The sequence below is a fragment of the Xiphophorus hellerii genome, chromosome 13 (genome assembly GCF_003331165.1).
Source record: "Xiphophorus hellerii strain 12219 chromosome 13, Xiphophorus_hellerii-4.1, whole genome shotgun sequence".
In the NCBI taxonomy this organism is placed as follows: domain Eukaryota; kingdom Metazoa; phylum Chordata; class Actinopteri; order Cyprinodontiformes; family Poeciliidae; genus Xiphophorus; species Xiphophorus hellerii.
Window position 1 is genome coordinate 8667756 of NC_045684.1, and position 18474 is coordinate 8686229.

Genomic DNA, 18474 nt, shown 5'->3' on the forward strand with positions numbered 1-18474 from the left:
AAAGAAAATTTGTCATATAAAGAATTTTAAAATAAGGCCAGACAAAAAATAATTAAAGTCCATAATACCCTGTTAAAGCAAAACGGAAGTGGTGTGTATGTGAATGTGGTTTATGATATTTTTAATATAGCTTGTCAAACTGTTTGGGATTAGAAAATAACGGCTTAAACGTGTTGCCTTCTTCTCTGATGATTTGAACAAAAATTTCAACAACTATCAGAAACAACTACCTGAAAACACAGTAAGCTTTTGGGGTTACTGTGTTTTCAATACTGGGTGTTTTAAAACTGTTACAATATTGTAGGACTGCAGGTACTCAAATAACCTTTTATTTAACATTTTAACCTGATGTAGTTCAGTAAAAGTCTTTGAATGTGTTCATTACAATTTATTTGTATGTCAATAAACAAAATCCTGCCAAGCTTACACTAAAAACGCATGTCATGTCAGGCATGTGGAACAAAGTGTGAAACGTAACTATAAAATATATTTTTGCAAATGTACATGTTCACATTTCTTCCATTTGCAACACCTGCATTTGAAAACAAAATCTAAATTAAATCCAGTCACTGCTGTACAAGAGATTATGATTTTTGTGGCCATTACAATCACAGAATGTTAAATAAAAAACAAATAAAACATTTTTTGAAAATTTACATTCCAAATGTTTGTTATGCATCACTCATAGCATGTGGTAGAGAAAGATGAAGCAGTAGATGGCTTATTCCGGCCTCCTTCTTGTTATTAATGCTTCTTTTGGTGCTTGCATTACAAAGTGTTCAATACAAATCGACGGACAGGGCCGTTTTAACTGTGAAACCCACCAGGATTCACTGAGGATTTTTTTTTCTTTTCTGTTCTTTCTTAAAAGTATTGCATTCTCTTGTAATAAGCAAATACACCCTGGTCTGTTTTGTATACAGACATAAATATCAATTTAAAATTTCAAATATACACATTTTTAAAGAGCCTCAGTGAGAACGTGTTTATGTATTGTTAACTGTTTGGTGCAAAAACTGACTGAAAATCAATTTATTCACTGCATGTCTATGTCTGTTTGTTTTAGGGTTTAGATGGAACAGCACATGAAAATGGCCCTTTATTAACCATTCAGCCCACCAACAAAAAAAAAACACAATCAAAACTGTCAGATGACCTTATTACCCTGTGAAAATAACTCAGAAATAGTCCAAATAGTTTGGATGTAATTTTTCTTTTTCTTTCTTTCTTACGGAAAGTTTCTATTTATATCTTATAAGGGATGGAAACAGATGGAAAGCCCATGTTTGGCCTGTTTTTTTGCATTTTGCCCATAGCTTTGTTTGTGGTGCATTTACACAACAGAACCCCCTAGCAGGCATAGAGGATTTTGTTTTCTTTTGTGCTACCTTGCAAAAGGTTTTGCATTCTATTGCAATAATGTACTGATCAGTTCCTGCAGCATAACTGAATACTGAACGTCTTTCTTAGGGTGGCCATCAAACTTTCTGTTATAACGTTTTACCATCTATTGTTAATATTGTTTGTGAGATATCTGAAGTTTTATATATTTTTTCTTTAGGATAGGCCAAGGTGTGTTTGCTTATTGCAAAGGAACACAAAAGAAAAAAATTGTCCCATATCTCTTAGGGGACTCCATATTATTAATTAACAAAGTTACCATTAAATACAAACAAATTATCTTATGGTTTACTTCACACAATTTTTTATTATTAGAATTATAAGATTGTAATATTTTTTTTATTCAAGGCTTATTCTCTTCTTTCATTCTGGCTTTTCCTATCTAGACATTACATATACTTTTTTTTCTGTCAAACTTCATTAGGAAAAACAAAATGTCACTTGTCATCAAGTTGACAAGAAAATGTAAAGGATTACAAACTGAAATGAACAGAAGGCAGCTTGAATATTCCAGCAGTTTCAAATTGTTCACACAACACACCAAATTTAAGCTGTATATTAACACGTTTAAAATTCAATTCAAAAACACCATATCGAAAAATGAAAGTTCACCATACAAAACATTTCATATTTTAGAATAACAAAAATATTTCTAAGTCTTAGTTTTATTTTTCACCAATGACCAACCTAATGCTCTGTTCATGCCAGGAATATTTTCATATCTGGGACAGTTTATACAAAAAGTGCTGCCTCATTTTGGACTAATTGTAGTTCGTTTAGATGTTTCTCTGGACCAAATGTTGCAATACTGCAAGTGAGATAAGACAGCGTTAGTGATGAGATAAAAGGCAAGTCACTGGTGAAAATGGAAAACAGTAAAGGTCCTAAGCAACAGCCCTGTGGAATTGCACACAATTCTTTTAGAAATGAAAACCTGCTATTTTAAAGTATCGCTTTAGTTGAGAAGCATAACTAGCAAGAAGGAATTAAATGTACAAGTATACAAATAAACATTTTAGTCACTAGTTTTATCTAACAGAAAATCACAATCAAATAGGTTAAAAGCAGAACTAAGGTCTAACAGAACAGCTCCATCTATGTTACTAATCTTCATTAACCACGGTACTCAAGAACTTCTAACAATGTACTTTATTGGGACATACGTACTATTGGAAATAGATTATCAAAACTCTCAATTCTGTCTTGTTTGTGGAACTTTTTCAACATTAAAAAGGCTTTTCATTTTTATGAAGTGAACTTTTAAGCTGTTGCTGAATGCTTCTCCAAAAGGGCTTCTTCCCTGTGTGAACTCTCATGTTTATTCAATGAACGTTTTGATCTGAAGGATTTTCCACAGGTGTTGCAGGAAAATGGCATTTCACCTGTGTGAAGCAACATGTGATGAGACAAAGAAGCTTTTTGATTAAAACTTTTGCCACAAATCGTACAAGAGAAAGGCTTCTCGCCTGTGTGAATTCTCTCATGCTGATCAAGAATAACTTTACGGGTAAAGCTTTTTCCACACGACTGACATATGAAAGGTCTCTCACCTGTGTGATTTCTCATGTGACGTGCTAAACTATTTTTGTCCATATAATATTTTCCACATGTGGTACATTGGACACGTGTCTCACCTGTGTGAGAGTTCATGTGAACTCTTAAATCGTTTTTTCTCATAAAACTTTTTCCACAAGTCTGACATGGATAAAGTCTCTCACGTGTGTGAACTATTAAGTGAGTTTTTAAGCAACAACTATAGCTGAATGCTTTTCCACAGGTCACACACAAAAAGGGCTTCTCACCTGTGTGACTTCTTATGTGACTCATTAACTGATGTTTGTGACTACATCTTTTGCCACAGGTCACGCACGAAATGGATTTCGCATGTGTGTGGACTTTCATATGTCTAGTCAATAATTTTTTGCTTTTAAAAGTTTCCTCACAGATATTACAGGGAAAAGACCTTTCATCTGTGTGAAGCTTCATGTGAGTGGTCAAATGCATTGTTGGAGTAAAACCTTTGCCACAAGAGTGAACTCTGGTGTGTTTAGCCAAATGCTCTTTTCTAGGGAAGCTTTTTCCACAGGACTGACATTTGAAAGGTATTTCACCTGTGTGGGTTCTCATGTGAACCTGTAATAGGAATCTCTGATTATGTCTTTTTCCACATGTCACACATACAAAACGCTTCTCAGCTGTGTGATTTCTGACGTGCCTGTTAATATTAGAGTTTGTAGTGAAGCTTTCATCACAAGTCAGACATTTGAAAGGCCTCTCATCTGTGCGACTTCTCCTGTGTTGAGCCGAGTTTTCTGCTTGAATTTTCCTGTACCTTTTGGGTTCTGAATGATCAGCACAGTTTTTACACTCTATGGTTTTCTGACATCTCTCATTTTGTTCCAGCCCATTGTCTTGCTCTAATTCTGAGTCTTTATGGTGGTTTCCTTCTTGCTCCTGATTCTCAGTTTCATTAAAGTCCTGAGAGATGATTTGATCTTTCATTGGTTCTGGTTTAATGTGGTTATTTTCTTCATGAGTTTGAGTCACCATAAATGTATCTTCATACTCCTGCTTCAGTTCAAGCTGATCTTCATGTTCACCTATGCAGATCTCCAATACTTCCTCTTTAATCAAGGGATGTTCTGGCTCCTCTTCTTTCATCTGCAGAGGTTCTGGTTCCTCCTGGTACAAACTGGGATCCGTCTCTTGTTTATAGAGCTGCTGGTCAGAGGGATCCTCCTCTTTCCAGACATGACCCAGTTGGTGGTCTGGAAAGACAAACACACACAGGAGAAAGACTTTCTATTGTATATTTAACAAAGAACACTTCACTTTAATCATTCACTGTACATAGTCCTAATATTAGCTAAAACTGGATTTAAACCTTTCTTTCATCAAAAGCATATTTCAATCCAATAGGCTTTGAAGGAAAATCCTGTTATCAAATGCAGTTATTAATTTCTACATACAAAAGCAAATTACTACAAAAATATTTTTCTATAACCATTTAAAATGTAAATAAATTACGATAACTTGGGAAAAGTTCAGGTTAAGTTCAAGTGAGAGACAGAGAGGAGTTTCTATAGCAGCCTAGAGCTGAAGCTGGGAGACATGCATATCTTTAAAATACCACAATCTGGTTAGGAAAGTACTGACATATCACAATTACGATTTATGTACAGAAGAAAAAAGGTTAATCTTATATATTTGATTTATACCATCACAGTTTTTGAACTGGTCCAGTCCATGTTTGGTCGAGATGCAACTGAAGAAATAAATAAATCAAATAGTCACATGGTCACCGAGCAAAATGGCTGCTCAATCTGAAACAGTCAGCAGGAACTCTTGAATTTAATTGAATTAGTTTGCTATTTTTAACTTGTTCATTAAAAATGTATAAATATAAAGTCATATTCAATGAATTACAATATGGGTTCTGATGTTTGACAGATTAATATCATAACTTTTGAGTAGGTATAAACATACTTTTCATTAAGCCCATATTTCTGCATTAAAAAGTCTTTATTGGCCTGGTGTAATGTTCTAATCTTAAATGTCATGTTTTAATTAAGTGTAAGCAAGAAATCATCATCATTAAAATAAATAAACAACTTAAAACATCAGTCTGTGTGTAACTAATCTATATGTGAGGAGAGATCTCTCTGTATTTCTTGCCACATTGTTGGTTTTGCACAAAATGTTTATGCTTGGGGTCTGAGTCCAGTGCGCTGAAGAGGCAAATCTAAATGTTGCAGTACATCAAACCTGGATGACTTGATTTGAATGCCCTTGTTGTAGAATCATCTAGTCCAGGTTTCAAGAGTCGGCGGATTCGCCCATTAGACGATTCTCAAAATTAAACCGCCGGAAGTGAGTTTAGCCTCGTTGCCTAGTTTCCGTTAAAAAAAAAAACACCTCCCGGAATGAACGCTTTAAAACCGTAACATGCTTCCTGAATCATCATTAGAGGCGTTTCATACCCGTTCTGTGTAGGATTATCTGAGGTGTCGGGGTGAAATCCGGGGAAAGTTTGCGCTGATCGTCCGTCTCTTCCTCCTTCACGATAATTTCATTAAACTCTGTGAATGTTTCTTCAGCAGGAGTTACCTGCTCGTTGACCGACTCTCCTGGAAGCTGGACTGAAGACATTTCTACTGCAAACATCGACATATTCAGCCCACAGAGGACCAGACTACCAGCAGAAGGAATGCTAACGCTGCTAGCATCACATTTCTTCTTCTTCTGTTTGTTTATTGGCGGTTGAGAAACATTGCATGTCACTACCGCCACCAACTGGTCTAAAAGGTGGACTGCAGCGTCATGATACGGTCATGTAATACAGATGGGTTAGTTTAATATAATTAAATGTTGCCTGATAATTATTTCATGAGGTATAGTTAAGCAAATCATTTAAATCTAGTTCTTTTCTTTACTCTTTTTAGGTTTCCAATAATTTATCTAGTTTTTTCCTCACAAAGAACTAAAGTCTAATAGAACAACTCCAATTATTTTCATCAATAAAATTTAAAAGGTCATTTGTTTTCTGAGTTAGTACAGATGTGGTTGAATGACCTTCACAATAAGATTGTTAGTCTAATTTTTAATAATTTCTTCATCATAACTTCTAATCTGTTTTCAATCATTAAAAAATACAGGGTAAAATAAAACGTGACGTGAGGCAGAGAGCAGGAACTTCTTAAAGAGACAGGCGATAAATGGCAAAGTCTTATTTCTTTCATGGTCGATAAATTGAGCATTTTAACAGCAATTGAAGGTACCATAGTTACTTGACTGTGCTATAAAATGGCATTATCTGCCTGGAAAACACAATAGTACCTTATTAAATAATTTTCTACACAGAAATCAAAAGGCTTTTTAACCAAGAATGTTCAAACTGACCAACAATTTAAACTTTATTGACAGCAAGAGCATTTTTCAGTGATTTCAAGATTAACTTTGATAGCAAACTACAGACTCCTGCCTATAAAAGCAGTTTGTTGACGTCCCAATGTTTAACATTTCACAATGTTTACAATATTACACCTTATCATTTGTAAGCTTCACATGAACAGTTGGTTTAAAACGGTTAGTAAACCCTTGTCTTCCAAACACTGCAAAGAAAAGGTTTTTAACCTGCAAGGTGGTTTCTGATGAGTAAAAGAACATTTTAGATTAATATTTTTTTACAATTCATAAGTGGAAAAGGCTACTCTTGTGGATTAACAGTGAGAGTTAACATGCGATATGATAAATCTGTTGGTTTTATACAAATTCTTCTGCAGGCCATACATGGAAAAAGCTTCTGATTCGTGTGCGACGTGAAGTGAGCTTTAAAAAGTTTTTATTTTGACTGAAAGCTCTTCCACAGATGTCAAAAAATGGCTTCTCACCTGTACGAGCGCATATGTAATCATTCTGGTTCTTTTCGTAAACAGTTTCCCACATATCTCAAAAGATTTTCACAGGTATTACAGGTATTGTTTCTTTCACCTTTTCTTATTAATATTGTTTAAATACAAAGGTTTCTTTTATGATTTCTTTGGGGGGACAATTCTAGACTTTTCCAAGATTTGGGGGGTCCGGGCCTTTCCACTTCCCTGTGATTTCCGTCCATGCTGGTTCTGTTCTGGGGATGACAGATTACGTTTTCTTCATAAAATAAAGAAGATTATGGAAAACCCTGACCATCCTCTTCATGGGACTTTCTCGGGAAGGCAGAGTGTCTTCAGTCAGAGGCTTCTTCAGATTTAATGTAATACAGACGGCTACAAGAGATTATTCCTGCCAACAGCCAGACTTTTCCTGCAAATTATCTACAATAATTCCTTGAAGAATTGGGGAGTTACAACAACATTTATTTTCCCTTTGGGATTAATAAAGTATTTTTGAATTGAATTTGAATGAAATCCGTCACGTTCACTCCCTGGCGGTTGAGGGAGGGAAATGGCGGGGTTCCCTTTCAAAGCCCAACGTTGCCCTCAACACACATAAAAACCCCACCGGTCTCCGGTCCATTTAAACCTCTAGTAGTTTCTGTACTTCCGCTAATAAATGTACCAAAATTAACAGGTTAAAACCACAATCTGCGTCCTGCGTCATCAGTCAAACATTCGGTGTAAGATGATCCGTGGTGTCAGGAGCGCTGACCGTCCACGTCCTCCTCGGACTTGAAGATTTATTTAAACTCAGCAGAGTTTAGCTGCTGATGTTGATCAACTCTTGATAAAACTGGAACCAAGACATGCTAACTCCAAACACTCACAAATGATAATAGCTCTCTGGAATGACTCCAAGCAGGAGGAAAGCTAACGCCACTAGCACCACAGTTACCGTCTTCTGTTTTTTATTGGCGCTCAACCAATCATGTCTTTAGCGCCACCAACTGGTTTGGAAAGTCCCTCTTTGTGTTGAAAGTTGTTCAAATCTAATTAGATTAGACTGTAAAAGAAATGCGTTAAAGATAATCAAATGTTCCCGACAATGATTGTTTCTGGATTTATTTCTAGTTACATTACCAAAATATAATGCTGTTAAGGATTTCTTTCAGATATTTCTGAGAGTTTATGCTCTATTGGTTCTTCCTCTTCTTAGTAATCACAGGAGGCTCTGCATATTATAAAACTCTCGCTATTCTTACTTGAGTAAAATTTCTGGATTCTGTACACACTGAATAAAAAACAAAAACAAAAAAATTCAACCAAAAACTCATCAAACAAAGATACACTTGCAGTTTTATATTGAAAAAACTGATGTGGAAAAATATGATCTTGCTTGATTTTGTTGTTGTTGTTACTTAAATAAAAATACCCAAATTTCCACTTAACTTTATATTTTGGCCTGTCTGATTATGTAATTTTTTAATATTAAATTATTGCTAGTTTGATCAGTTACTCAGTACTTGAGTAGACTTTTTCCCAGATGCTTTTTTACTCAGAGTAATTTCTTGGATTGCTATGTTTTCCTTTTACTTGATTAAGTAAATATGTTTAAGTAATGTTACTCTACTTGAGTACAATGTTTAACTGCTCTGCCCACCTCTGGTCACTTGAGTACTGACTGGAAAAAAAAAGAAAGAGAGAGATTAACCAACGTGGCCCAAACTCAGCTAAAGTATTTTAGGATGCATTGATAAAACAGAATGCAAACTTACAATCATATAATAATATTACAGGACTGGAATATAGGGAAGGACAGAAGAATTTTAATCCCTATTTAATTTATTCTAATAGCTTTATTAAAGCTGCAGTATGTAACTTTTATAAAGTTATGTCTCATACCATGCTGTCACAACAGTTTCATAAAAGTCACACCAGCCGGCTAAACTCAATATTAAATAAGCAATTAAATTTACAAAGTATTTACCACAAAAACAAAATGCTCCCTGCATGCAGGTTTTTGAAACAACCTCTGACATTTTTAATTGAAAGATCTTTTGTAATTCATATAAAATCCTCTTAAAATTTCCCTTTAACAATCTGTGCATTAAAAAAAAAAAAATTATTCCAGTTTGATTCATCAATTAAGAAAAGAATGAAAAACACCGACAGCAGAAAATAATGCAATAACTGTAAGGATAGTTTCCCCTGATTTTAGCAAGTAGAGCAGAGCAATAAAATTAGTTGATGCCAAATGTGCACATAGAAAGAAAACTGCTAAATTACTAAAAATACAGTTTGAACTAGAAGAGTAAAATTTCTTGAAATATATTTTTCTTTTTTGTTTCTTAACACAGGTTTTTTAATCAAGTCAAATCAAGATAAAACTAAAATAATTTCACATTCAAATCAAATGAAAATGCTTCAATCTCATTAAACTCTTAGACAAAAAATGTTTCAGTGGTTTTAGGACTTCAGCTTAGTAGTGAACGACAGACTTCTGATCTCTTTGGCATCCTGATGTTTACAAGGTTTACAACTTTTTTGTAAAATAAAATAAAAACTGTTGGATTACCACTTAATAAAGCAGTCAGACATTTTTTCCACACTTCGTCAGGAATTGTTTATTACGATTTGGAACATGCGAAGGGCAACAGGCGGCCTGGTATAAAAATCCACTAAAAAAAAAATCTGGTTCCAACAAATCATCATGATTAGAGTCATTATAGTACCATATAAACAATAAACATGTTCATAGTTTAATATATACTGTATATAAGCAATACAATAATATGTTTGCTGGAGAGAAAGATTAGTTTTCAGTTCGATTTAGCTTCAGGTTTATCAGACAAAAGGCATCAAGAGCCAGAGCAGGCTTTGAGGATTTTTGGTTTGATAGTTTTTCCCTCAGTTACATTGTTACATTTTTCACCAAACATCTGCACCACAGCTAGTGCCCTTCTTAAAACAATTACTACCAACTTCAAAAAGTTAACCCACGAAAGTTAGTCATTCCTCAAAATCTGTAGTTCATTCCACAGTGTCAGTTTTATCAAAACAAAACATCCTGACAGTGTCAAATGGCTTTATATTTTCATTTTGACACTTCACTCTGTTTTCCAATGCAAAAAACCTGTCAGATCTTGGTGATAGTGCCTGAAAATACTCAAGACAGCACTATAGAAATACTTGCATAGCTGTTTCAAATCTACGGTTACAGTATGTTAGGTAAATGGCGACCAGGCACTGAATATTTTTGACATTTTTACCGAAAATGCTCTTTGCAGTTCTACCATATTTTTCGGATTAGTCATAAGCCACTACTTTTTTCCTACACTTTGAACCATGCGGCTTATAGCCCGGTGCGGCTTTTCTGTGTATTTTTCTTCAACCACCAGGAGGCTCTCTAGCAGGAAGTGAATCATTGGAAGTCAAAATTGGAAATCAAAGAAAGTGCTGAAAACAGCAGAAGGTAACACAGGTACTAGATTGTGTTAGACCAAACGTTTTCTGCACAGTACACCAATTTGTGTTAAGGATGAAATGTTTTCAAGTTTTTACTTTAGCTCAATGCTTGACAGGTCCTGCACAAAAGGGGCTTCTCGCCTGTGTAAACGCTCATGTTTATTCAGTGAATCTTTTCTTTTGAAAGTTTTTTCACAGGTATTACAGCGAAAAGGCCTTTCATTTGTGTGACTCATCATGTGTTGAGGCAAATAAGCTTTTAGAGTAAAACGTTTACCACAAATGGTACAAGAGTAAGGCTTCTCACCTGTGTGAATTCTAATATGCTTGTTGCAATCAGAGCTAGCAGCAAAGCTTTTTCCACAAGTGTTGCACACAAAAGGCTTCTCCCCCGTGTGAATTTTCATGTGTTTATTACATTCAGACTTTGTAACGAAGCTTTTTCCACAGGTGTGGCACAAAAAAGGCTTCTCACCTGTGTGAATTTTCATGTGTTTGTTCAATGACGGTTTTGATCTGTAACTTTTTTCACAAGTATTACAGGAAAACACCTTTTCATCTGTGTGACTTCTCATGTGATCAGTCAAATTAACTTTTCGACCAAAACTTTTGAGACAAATCACACATGTGAAAGGCTTCTCACCTGTGTGAATTCTGACGTGGTCATCCAGAAAAGATTTCTGAGTGAAGCCTTTTCCACAGAACTGACATTTGAAAAGGTTCTCACCAGTGTGAATTCTCATGTGACGTGTTAAACCTGTTTTGCTTATGAAACGTTTTCCACACGTCACACAATAAAATGGCTCCTCATTTGTGTGAGTTATGAAGTGAGTTTTTAAACTACCGCTGTGGCTGAACGCTTTCCCACAGATGACACACAAATAGGGGTTCACACCTGTATGACTTCCCATGTGAACCATTAACTGACGTTTTTTAATAAATCCTTGTCCACAGGTCTCACATGAAAAGGGTTTCACACCTGTGTGAACTGTCATGTGTTCAATTAATGAATATTTAGATCTGAAAGTTTTTTCACAGGAGTTACAGGGGAAAGGTTTTTCATCTGTGTGAGTTCTCAAGTGATTAGTCAAATGACCTTTGTCAATAAAACTCTTACCACAAATGGTACAAGAGAAAGGCTTCTCACCTGTGTGAATTCTGACGTGTTTAGCAAAAGCCGGTTTTGTGATGAAGCTTTTTCCACAGGACAGGCATTTAAATGGCCTCACACCCGAGTGAATTCTCATGTGTTTATTTAATGAATGTTTTAATCTGAACGTTTTTTCACAGGTGTTACAGGAAAAAGGCTTCTCACCTGTGTGAATTCTCATGTGTGCTGTTAAATTTCCTTTTTTTGTAAAACTTTTTCCACACGTACACTGAAAACGCTTCTCACCTTTGTGACTTTTCAAGTGTTGAGACAAGTTACTACTTTCACTAAAACCTTCACCACATATTTTACAAGAATACACAGCAGTTTCTGTGCGAGCTTTCTTGTCCCTTTTGCGTTTTGAATTAACACAGTTGTTGAGCTTCATGGTTTTCTGATGACTCTTATTTTGTTTCAGCCCTTCATCTTGCTGTGATCCTGAGTTTTTATTAGGATTTCCTTTGCAATCCTGGAGCTCAGTTTGATTATAATCCTGAGAGACAACATGATCTACAATTGGTTCTGGTTTAATGTGGTACTTGTCTTCATGAGTTGGACTCACTATTGATGTATCTTCATTCTCCTGCTTCAGTTCAAGTTGCTCTTCCTGCTTACTTATGCAGAGCTCCAATGGTTCCTCTTTAGTCCAGGGATATCCTGGTTCTTGATGCTCTTCTTTTATCTGCAGAGGTTCTAGCTCCTTCTGATCCAAACTGGAATCTGTCTCCTGTTTACAGAGCTCCTGGTCAAAGGGAGCCTCTTCTTTCCAAATGTAATTCTGCAGATCATCTAGAAAGGCAAACAAACACAGAAAGGCTTTCTGTAGGTTATCATCTCCCAGTGCAACTAGTACCAATTTTAATTCTTTGCCCGCCATTTTTCCAAGGCTACACTATGAATGTAACATGCCTCCTATTGTTAGTGTCATTTGTGATTATATTATACCATACTGCTTATATCGATAATTATTTTAACCTTACAGTTTTAGCATAAAGCAAAGGTGCTCTAATTAATTTGCATTCTGAAAGAGTGGTTCAAAATTATTTTCACGATTTGGAAGCATCCACAGACAAATCCTGAATTTAAAGTAACAAGTTAGCAAGTTTAGCATCTTTTGTTTTAAAAATTTGGAGCAGATGTGTAAAATATGAAAAAAAATTAAATCCGTCACTACTAAATAAAAACAAGTGATGCTCTTGGGAGCCCCCTAGTGGTGCCGGGGCCCTAAGCAACTGATTACTTGCATATGCCTAGAGCTGGCTTATAAAAACTTATGTGTTCACAGGACTTTTTCTCACCGATGGAGAGACATGTTGTCAGAACATGTCAAAACTGGTTGTATTTCTGGTGGGGAGGTCAAAGGAGAGATGGTGGTGGGGGTGGGGGGGGCACAATATCTTTTAATTTGGCCAAATACATCAGGAGGAAACATAAATAGAACCTTCAAGATAAAAAGTGTGTGATTAAATATTTTGTCAATCAAACCAAAGCAGTTTTTAACTGTTTGCTGCCAAATTAAAACCAGTCACTCCACTTTTTACCAATTACACAATCAAGGAAACTCATACAAAATCAACAGATTGCTGCACTGTTTTCGCACTAATGCATAATTGTGAGTTAATCGCATGTTTTCAAAAACATTGAACATTATAAAATTATAGTCTGATCAAGGTGGAGAACAACAAAAATCAAAATTATAGCACAAATATTGCTAAATGTCTTGCAAATATTTCTGAATTTGATGTTATTTTGATTGCAAAAACAATCACAAAGTCCTAGGTGGATTGATCAATGTTGAAAATGCTCAATATTATTTAATTTTAAGAAGTATTTATCACATTTAGACAGCTATTTACTAGTATTTTAACAGTATGATCGTGGGTTTTATTCTGGCACAACCATCCACTTGAGAGAATACATAACCCAACATCAAAACCAGTTTGACACCCTGCTGTAATAAACAACGGTCACATAATATAGTGTAACATTGTTTCATACCAGTTCCGTGTAATGCGATCCTGGACAAATCCTGCAGTCTGTCCCAATCATTTATCTCTTCCTCCTTCTTTACGGTTCCATTAAACTCTGTCGCCGTTTCTTCAGCAGGAGTTTCCTGCTCGTTGCTCAACTCGCGTTCAGGTTTGATTGAAGACATTCTGACTGCAAACATTCAGATATTCAGCCCATAAATGGATCAAAACCCACAGAATAACTCCAAGCAGAAGGAAAGCTAACGTTGCTACAATCACGTTGTAGCTTCTTCTTCTTCACACATCGGATCAGGTCTTTACCGCCACCAGCTGGTCCGGAGGGTCAACAGCAAGATACGTTTATGATTTTCTTTTCTTTTTCTTTTTTCAGTTGTTATTAACTGCATGTACAACAAATACGGCATCAGTATCAGATGTGTTCAAAGCTGAAATAGCTAGCACGGGCTGCTTCCAAACACAAGCAAGTGAGAGAAAAAAAGAAGAAAACACAAACCGACAATGAAAAGTAATCTATGAACCAAAATAGATAAATGAGAAAAAAATTTTTAAAAAATGACCAGGGGTTTTCTAGTAGTTTCAGATTGTTTATTATATGATTCATTTGGCCATGAATTTTAATAGATAAGAAAAGGTGGCAGAGCTTCTTGTGGGGATTTTTTTTATTTATTTATTTTCAAATGACATTTGTGTATTCAATATTTGCCCCTACCAAATAATTACCTTGTTCTGCTGTGAACTGGAATGCAAACAAATAACTGATTTTCATGGTTCTGAATCTAATATTGCAATAACATCTCCTGTGTATGCCAAAATACTTTCCCTACTTTGAGTTAAAACTCTGGTATAATGCACTCAATTGTTTTTGATGTGAAACTGTCTAAGAATGTTTACACCACCTACTGCTGCCATCTTCTGGATTAAGTAGGTATTTCATATTTTCCTTTTACTATAGCACTTCACCCATTCAACAAAAACTCCTCAACAATTCACCATAAATTTGCTCCCACATCAACACTTTAATACATACAACCTGAAATGAAAATATCATTCTCTTAACTCACTAACTGCTGTCTTTTTTAATCATAGAAATAAGGGTGGTGCTGTTTCTTTCTGGGATACGAGTAAATAAAAGTTTCCAGAACCAAGCACGAGGTGTCTGTTTCTTTTAACTGAACTTTTGTAAAATGATTCAGTATATTTTGGCGTTCTTGTATTACTTTACTCTTAACCTTTTCTGTTCCGCATCAATTCAACAATTAAGGATGACTTTTTTCACCTTTTCTCCAACCATACAACATATTTTACACACAAAACATAATGATGTGACTGATCATCCAAACAGAAAAAGGAGCATACCACACCCAGTAACTCACCAAACATGTTTTTTTCCTGTTCCATACTGTGTTCAGGTTTCTTTATAGAAATGTTAAAAAGTTCTTACTGACAGCCAAAGAAACATGTTCAAACTCAAACCTTTATCTTGAGTAAACAACAAAATTTACCAAACATTGACCATAAAAATAATAACTGCAATCACATTCTGTAAACATGCTCTGTTCACCTTAATGCCATTACAAAATATAGATTACTCTTTTAGGTTGTCTGAAAATGTGAGAAAACAAAAGATATTTGTCATTCATAGGAAACCATATTAAAAATTAAAGGGTTTTTTTGGATTAATTTAAGGAGCAATGTCCACAGCAGAAAACATAAATATGAAGAACACAAATTTACCTATCAAGGTACAGAACACATCCGAAGAATCAAAAGCAGCAGCACTGAAATTAGTTATTAAATTTGCACATTAAAGAAACTAAAAAGTAGAAAGTTCAAACTTCTAGAGGAGTTTAGCATCTCTAAATAAATTTGTATTGTTAATGCAAACGGCTTTTTTCCAAGTCAAATGATGAAACTCAAGAATTTAAACATTAAATCAAATGAGAGAAACAGATTTAAACATTTTTCTAATTGCGATGCTGGACATTTTTACAAGGTTTACAATATTACATTTTTGAGTTGCAGGTTTTCAAATTAACTGTTGGATTACTAATTAAAATGACACATGGACATTTTTACACAGGTCATACTAGCAGAAAGGCCTCTTAAGTGCATTCTTGTGGCTTCTCATCAGTGTGAACTCTCATGTGTTTATTTAATGAATCTTTTCTTTTGAACGTCTTTTCACACGAATTACAGGAAAAAGGCCTTTCATCAGTGTGATGTGCCATGTGAGAAGTCAAGTTACCTTTTTGAGTAAAACCCTTGCCACAAACCATACAAGTGAAAGGCTTCTCACCTGTGTGAATTCTGACATGCTCATCAAAAACAGATTTTCTTGTGAAGTTTTTTCCACAGAACAGACATTTGAAAAGCCTCTCTTCCTTGTAAGTTCTCATGTTTACCGTTAACTGACTTTTATTAATCAAACTTTTTCCACACGTCACAAATTGGAAAGGTTTCTCATTTGTGTGAGTCATGAAGTGAGCTTTTAAGCTACTGCCGTCGCTGAATGCATTCCCACAGATCACGCACACAAAGGGCTTCTCACCCGTATGGCTTCTTGTGTGAACAATTAACTGGTGTTTTTGATTAAATCCTTTTCCACATGTCACACACAGAAACGGCTTCTCGCCTGTATGACTTCTTATGTGAACCTTTAACTGATTTTTTTGATTAAACCTTTTTCCACAGGTCACACACAGAAAGGGCTTCTCACCGGTGTGAATTCTTATATGTTCTTTCAATGAATGTTTTGATCTGAATGTTTTTCCACAAGTATTACAAGGAAAAGGCCTTTCATCTGTGTGACACTTTATGTGATTGGTCAAATGACCTTTGTCAGTGAAATCTTTACCACAAATCATACAAGAGAAAGGTTTCTCACCTGTGTGAATTCTGACATGTGCATCAAGAACAGGTTTTGTAGTGAAGCGTTTTCCACAGGACAGACATTTGAAAGGCTTATCACCAGTATGAATTCTTGTGTGAACCATCAACAGATATCGTCGATTAAAGTGTTTTCCACATGTCTTGCACACAAATGGCTTCTTACCTGTATGAACCCTCATGTGTTCATTCAGTGAATCTTTTCTTTTGAAAGTCTTTTCACAGGCATCACAGGAAAAAGGCCTTTCATCTGTATGAAGCCTCATGTGAGTAGTCAAATTACCTTTTTGAGTAAAACTTTTGCCACAAATGGTGCAAGAGAAAGGCTTCTCACCTGTGTGGACTCTGACATGTGCCTCAAGAAAAGGTTTTGTAGTGAAACTTTTTTCACAAGATAGACATTTGAAAGGTCTCTCACCTGTGTGAATTCTCATGTGAACAGTTAAATGTCCTTTGTTTATATAACTTTTTCCACATGTTGCACATGGAAAACGCTTCTCACTTGTGTGATAATCCAAGTGCTCAGCCAAGTTACTATTTTGAGGTAAAAAATCACCACATAACTTACAAGAACACAAATTGCCATGTCTTTCTGGTTTTGAATTTGCACAGTTTTTACGCTTTATGGTTTTCTGACATCTGTTATTTGGTTTCGGCACTTTATCTTGCTTTGATCCTGAGTCTTTCTGATGGTCTCCTTCTTGATCCTGGTTCTCAGTATCACTGAAGTCCTCAGAGATTATTTGGTCTCTCATTGGTTCTGGTTCAATGTGGTCATTTTCTTTGTGTGAAGGAGTCAACAAAAATGTATCTTCAGTCTCCTGCTTCAGTTCAAGCTGCACTCCATGCTCACCTATGCAGATCTCCAATACTTCCTCTTTAATCCAAGAATGTACTGGTTCCTGCTGCTCTTCTTTAATCTGCAGAGGTTCTGGTTCCTCCTGGTCCAAACTGGAATCACTCTCCTGCTTACAGAGCTGCTGCTCCTCTTTCCAAACATAATCCTGTAGATCATCTGGAAATCAAACAAAACAGGAGAGTGGGTTTCTATTCACTTTAATCCATGTATATAAACATGCTTTGAGAAGGTATTCAGTCCTAAAATCAGCTGAATCTGATGAAGATTTTAGTCTCAACGCATTTCAGTTTAACAAGCCATTCAACACAACATCCTGTAGTATGAGGCAGTTTTAGATCTGTACAAAGAAAATGACAATTGTATAATTTCCATGAATAAAAATATGTTAGAAAATGTTAGTTGAAGCAGTCTGGACTTCCTTAAAACCTCAAAATGTAAGGCTGCTCAACCATACGGCATGTTGCAAAGGTGCACTAAGTCAAGTTAAATGTCTCTACCAACTAATCATACTTTATTGAAATGCCACAAATTACAAAACTATGTCTGAAAGATTCTGCCATTCACATGGAACAATCCTGTCTGGGTTTACAAAGTCTAAGTTATATAGCTTTCAAAAAGCAACGGATTAAAAATGTTCATGCCAGTAAGAAATTAGGTGAATTCACCGTTAGCCGTTAGCTGAAGCTACCATCAAAAGGCAACTTTATCTTCGTTGATAATCTCCGCTAATAAAGCTCTAAAAAAAATAACATTAAAATCGCAGTCGGCATTAAAACGTTAGCATCGCCTGTATTTAATACCTTTTCCGTGTGAAAGGGTCAGGGATGTCCGGGAGACATCCAGCAGTCGGTGCTGATCATCCATCTCTTCCTCTTTAACGATTATTTCTTTAATCTCCGTCGATGTTTCCTCAGCAGCAGTTAGCTGCTCGTCGATAAACTCTCGTTCAAGCTGGACTGAAGACATTTTTACAGCAAACACTCACATATTCAGCCAGCAGATGATCAAAGTCCCTAGAATGACTGCAAGCAGAAGGAAAGCTAACGCTCTTCTTCTTCTTCTTCTTCTTCTTCTTGATATGTAATGGCGGTTAGCAAACAATTAAACAGATCGTTGCCGCCACCAACTGGTCTGAAGGACCGACCGCAAAGACCAAGATACTATCATGGAAAATATGTCAGAAAGAGATAATAAAATGTTGCCTGTGGAAGAGCCAAAAATATAATTGTGTAACATTATGATGGTTTATGTCTTTGAGGGGAAACACGCTCTAGTGGAAGTGCTTGGAGCTCATAAAAAAGTTCTGTGTGACAGAAAATTGATTTTATATTCTTAATATTTCATATT

At 35.7% G+C, this 18474-nt stretch overlaps 3 protein-coding genes across 3 annotated transcripts; all 3 read right to left on the minus strand.

Moving 5' to 3' along the window:
- Nucleotides 1–375: 375 nt before the first annotated feature.
- Nucleotides 376–5657, minus strand: LOC116730889 (gastrula zinc finger protein XlCGF26.1-like). Its single transcript, XM_032580442.1, has 2 exons — nt 5382–5657; nt 376–4169 (listed from the first exon to the last, which is right to left on the minus strand). The coding sequence occupies exons 1-2, from the start codon at nt 5569–5571 to the stop codon at nt 2662–2664; spliced, it is 1698 nt and encodes a 565-aa protein (XP_032436333.1). The 5' UTR covers nt 5572–5657; the 3' UTR covers nt 376–2661.
- A 3723-nt stretch (nt 5658–9380) lies between these two features.
- Nucleotides 9381–13641, minus strand: LOC116730873 (gastrula zinc finger protein XlCGF57.1-like). The gene is made up of 2 exons (XM_032580414.1): nt 13390–13641; nt 9381–12180 (listed from the first exon to the last, which is right to left on the minus strand). The coding sequence occupies exons 1-2, from the start codon at nt 13559–13561 to the stop codon at nt 10334–10336; spliced, it is 2019 nt and encodes a 672-aa protein (XP_032436305.1). The 5' UTR covers nt 13562–13641; the 3' UTR covers nt 9381–10333.
- Nucleotides 13642–14836: 1195 nt separating this feature from the next.
- LOC116730874 (gastrula zinc finger protein XlCGF57.1-like) lies at nt 14837–18182 on the minus strand. Its single transcript, XM_032580415.1, has 2 exons — nt 17928–18182; nt 14837–17283 (listed from the first exon to the last, which is right to left on the minus strand). The coding sequence occupies exons 1-2, from the start codon at nt 18091–18093 to the stop codon at nt 15485–15487; spliced, it is 1965 nt and encodes a 654-aa protein (XP_032436306.1). The 5' UTR covers nt 18094–18182; the 3' UTR covers nt 14837–15484.
- Between the last annotated feature and the right edge of the window lie 292 nt (nt 18183–18474).

Bases quoted from the DNA above. Each gene is read 5' to 3' on its own strand.
- LOC116730889 (XM_032580442.1), bottom strand. From the start codon at position 5,571: ATGTCGATGTTTGCAGTAGAAATGTCTTCAGTCCAGCTTCCAGGAGAG. The intron at 4,170-5,381 runs GTATGAAACGCC...TTGTCTTTCCAG, and splicing joins GATAATCCTACACAGAACGG to ACCACCAACTGGGTCATGTC.
- LOC116730873 (XM_032580414.1), bottom strand. From the start codon at position 13,561: ATGTTTGCAGTCAGAATGTCTTCAATCAAACCTGAACGCGAGTTGAGC. The intron at 12,181-13,389 runs GTATGAAACAAT...TTGCCTTTCTAG, and splicing joins GATCGCATTACACGGAACTG to ATGATCTGCAGAATTACATT.
- LOC116730874 (XM_032580415.1), bottom strand. From the start codon at position 18,093: ATGTCTTCAGTCCAGCTTGAACGAGAGTTTATCGACGAGCAGCTAACT. The intron at 17,284-17,927 runs GTATTAAATACA...TTTGATTTCCAG, and splicing joins GACCCTTTCACACGGAAAAG to ATGATCTACAGGATTATGTT.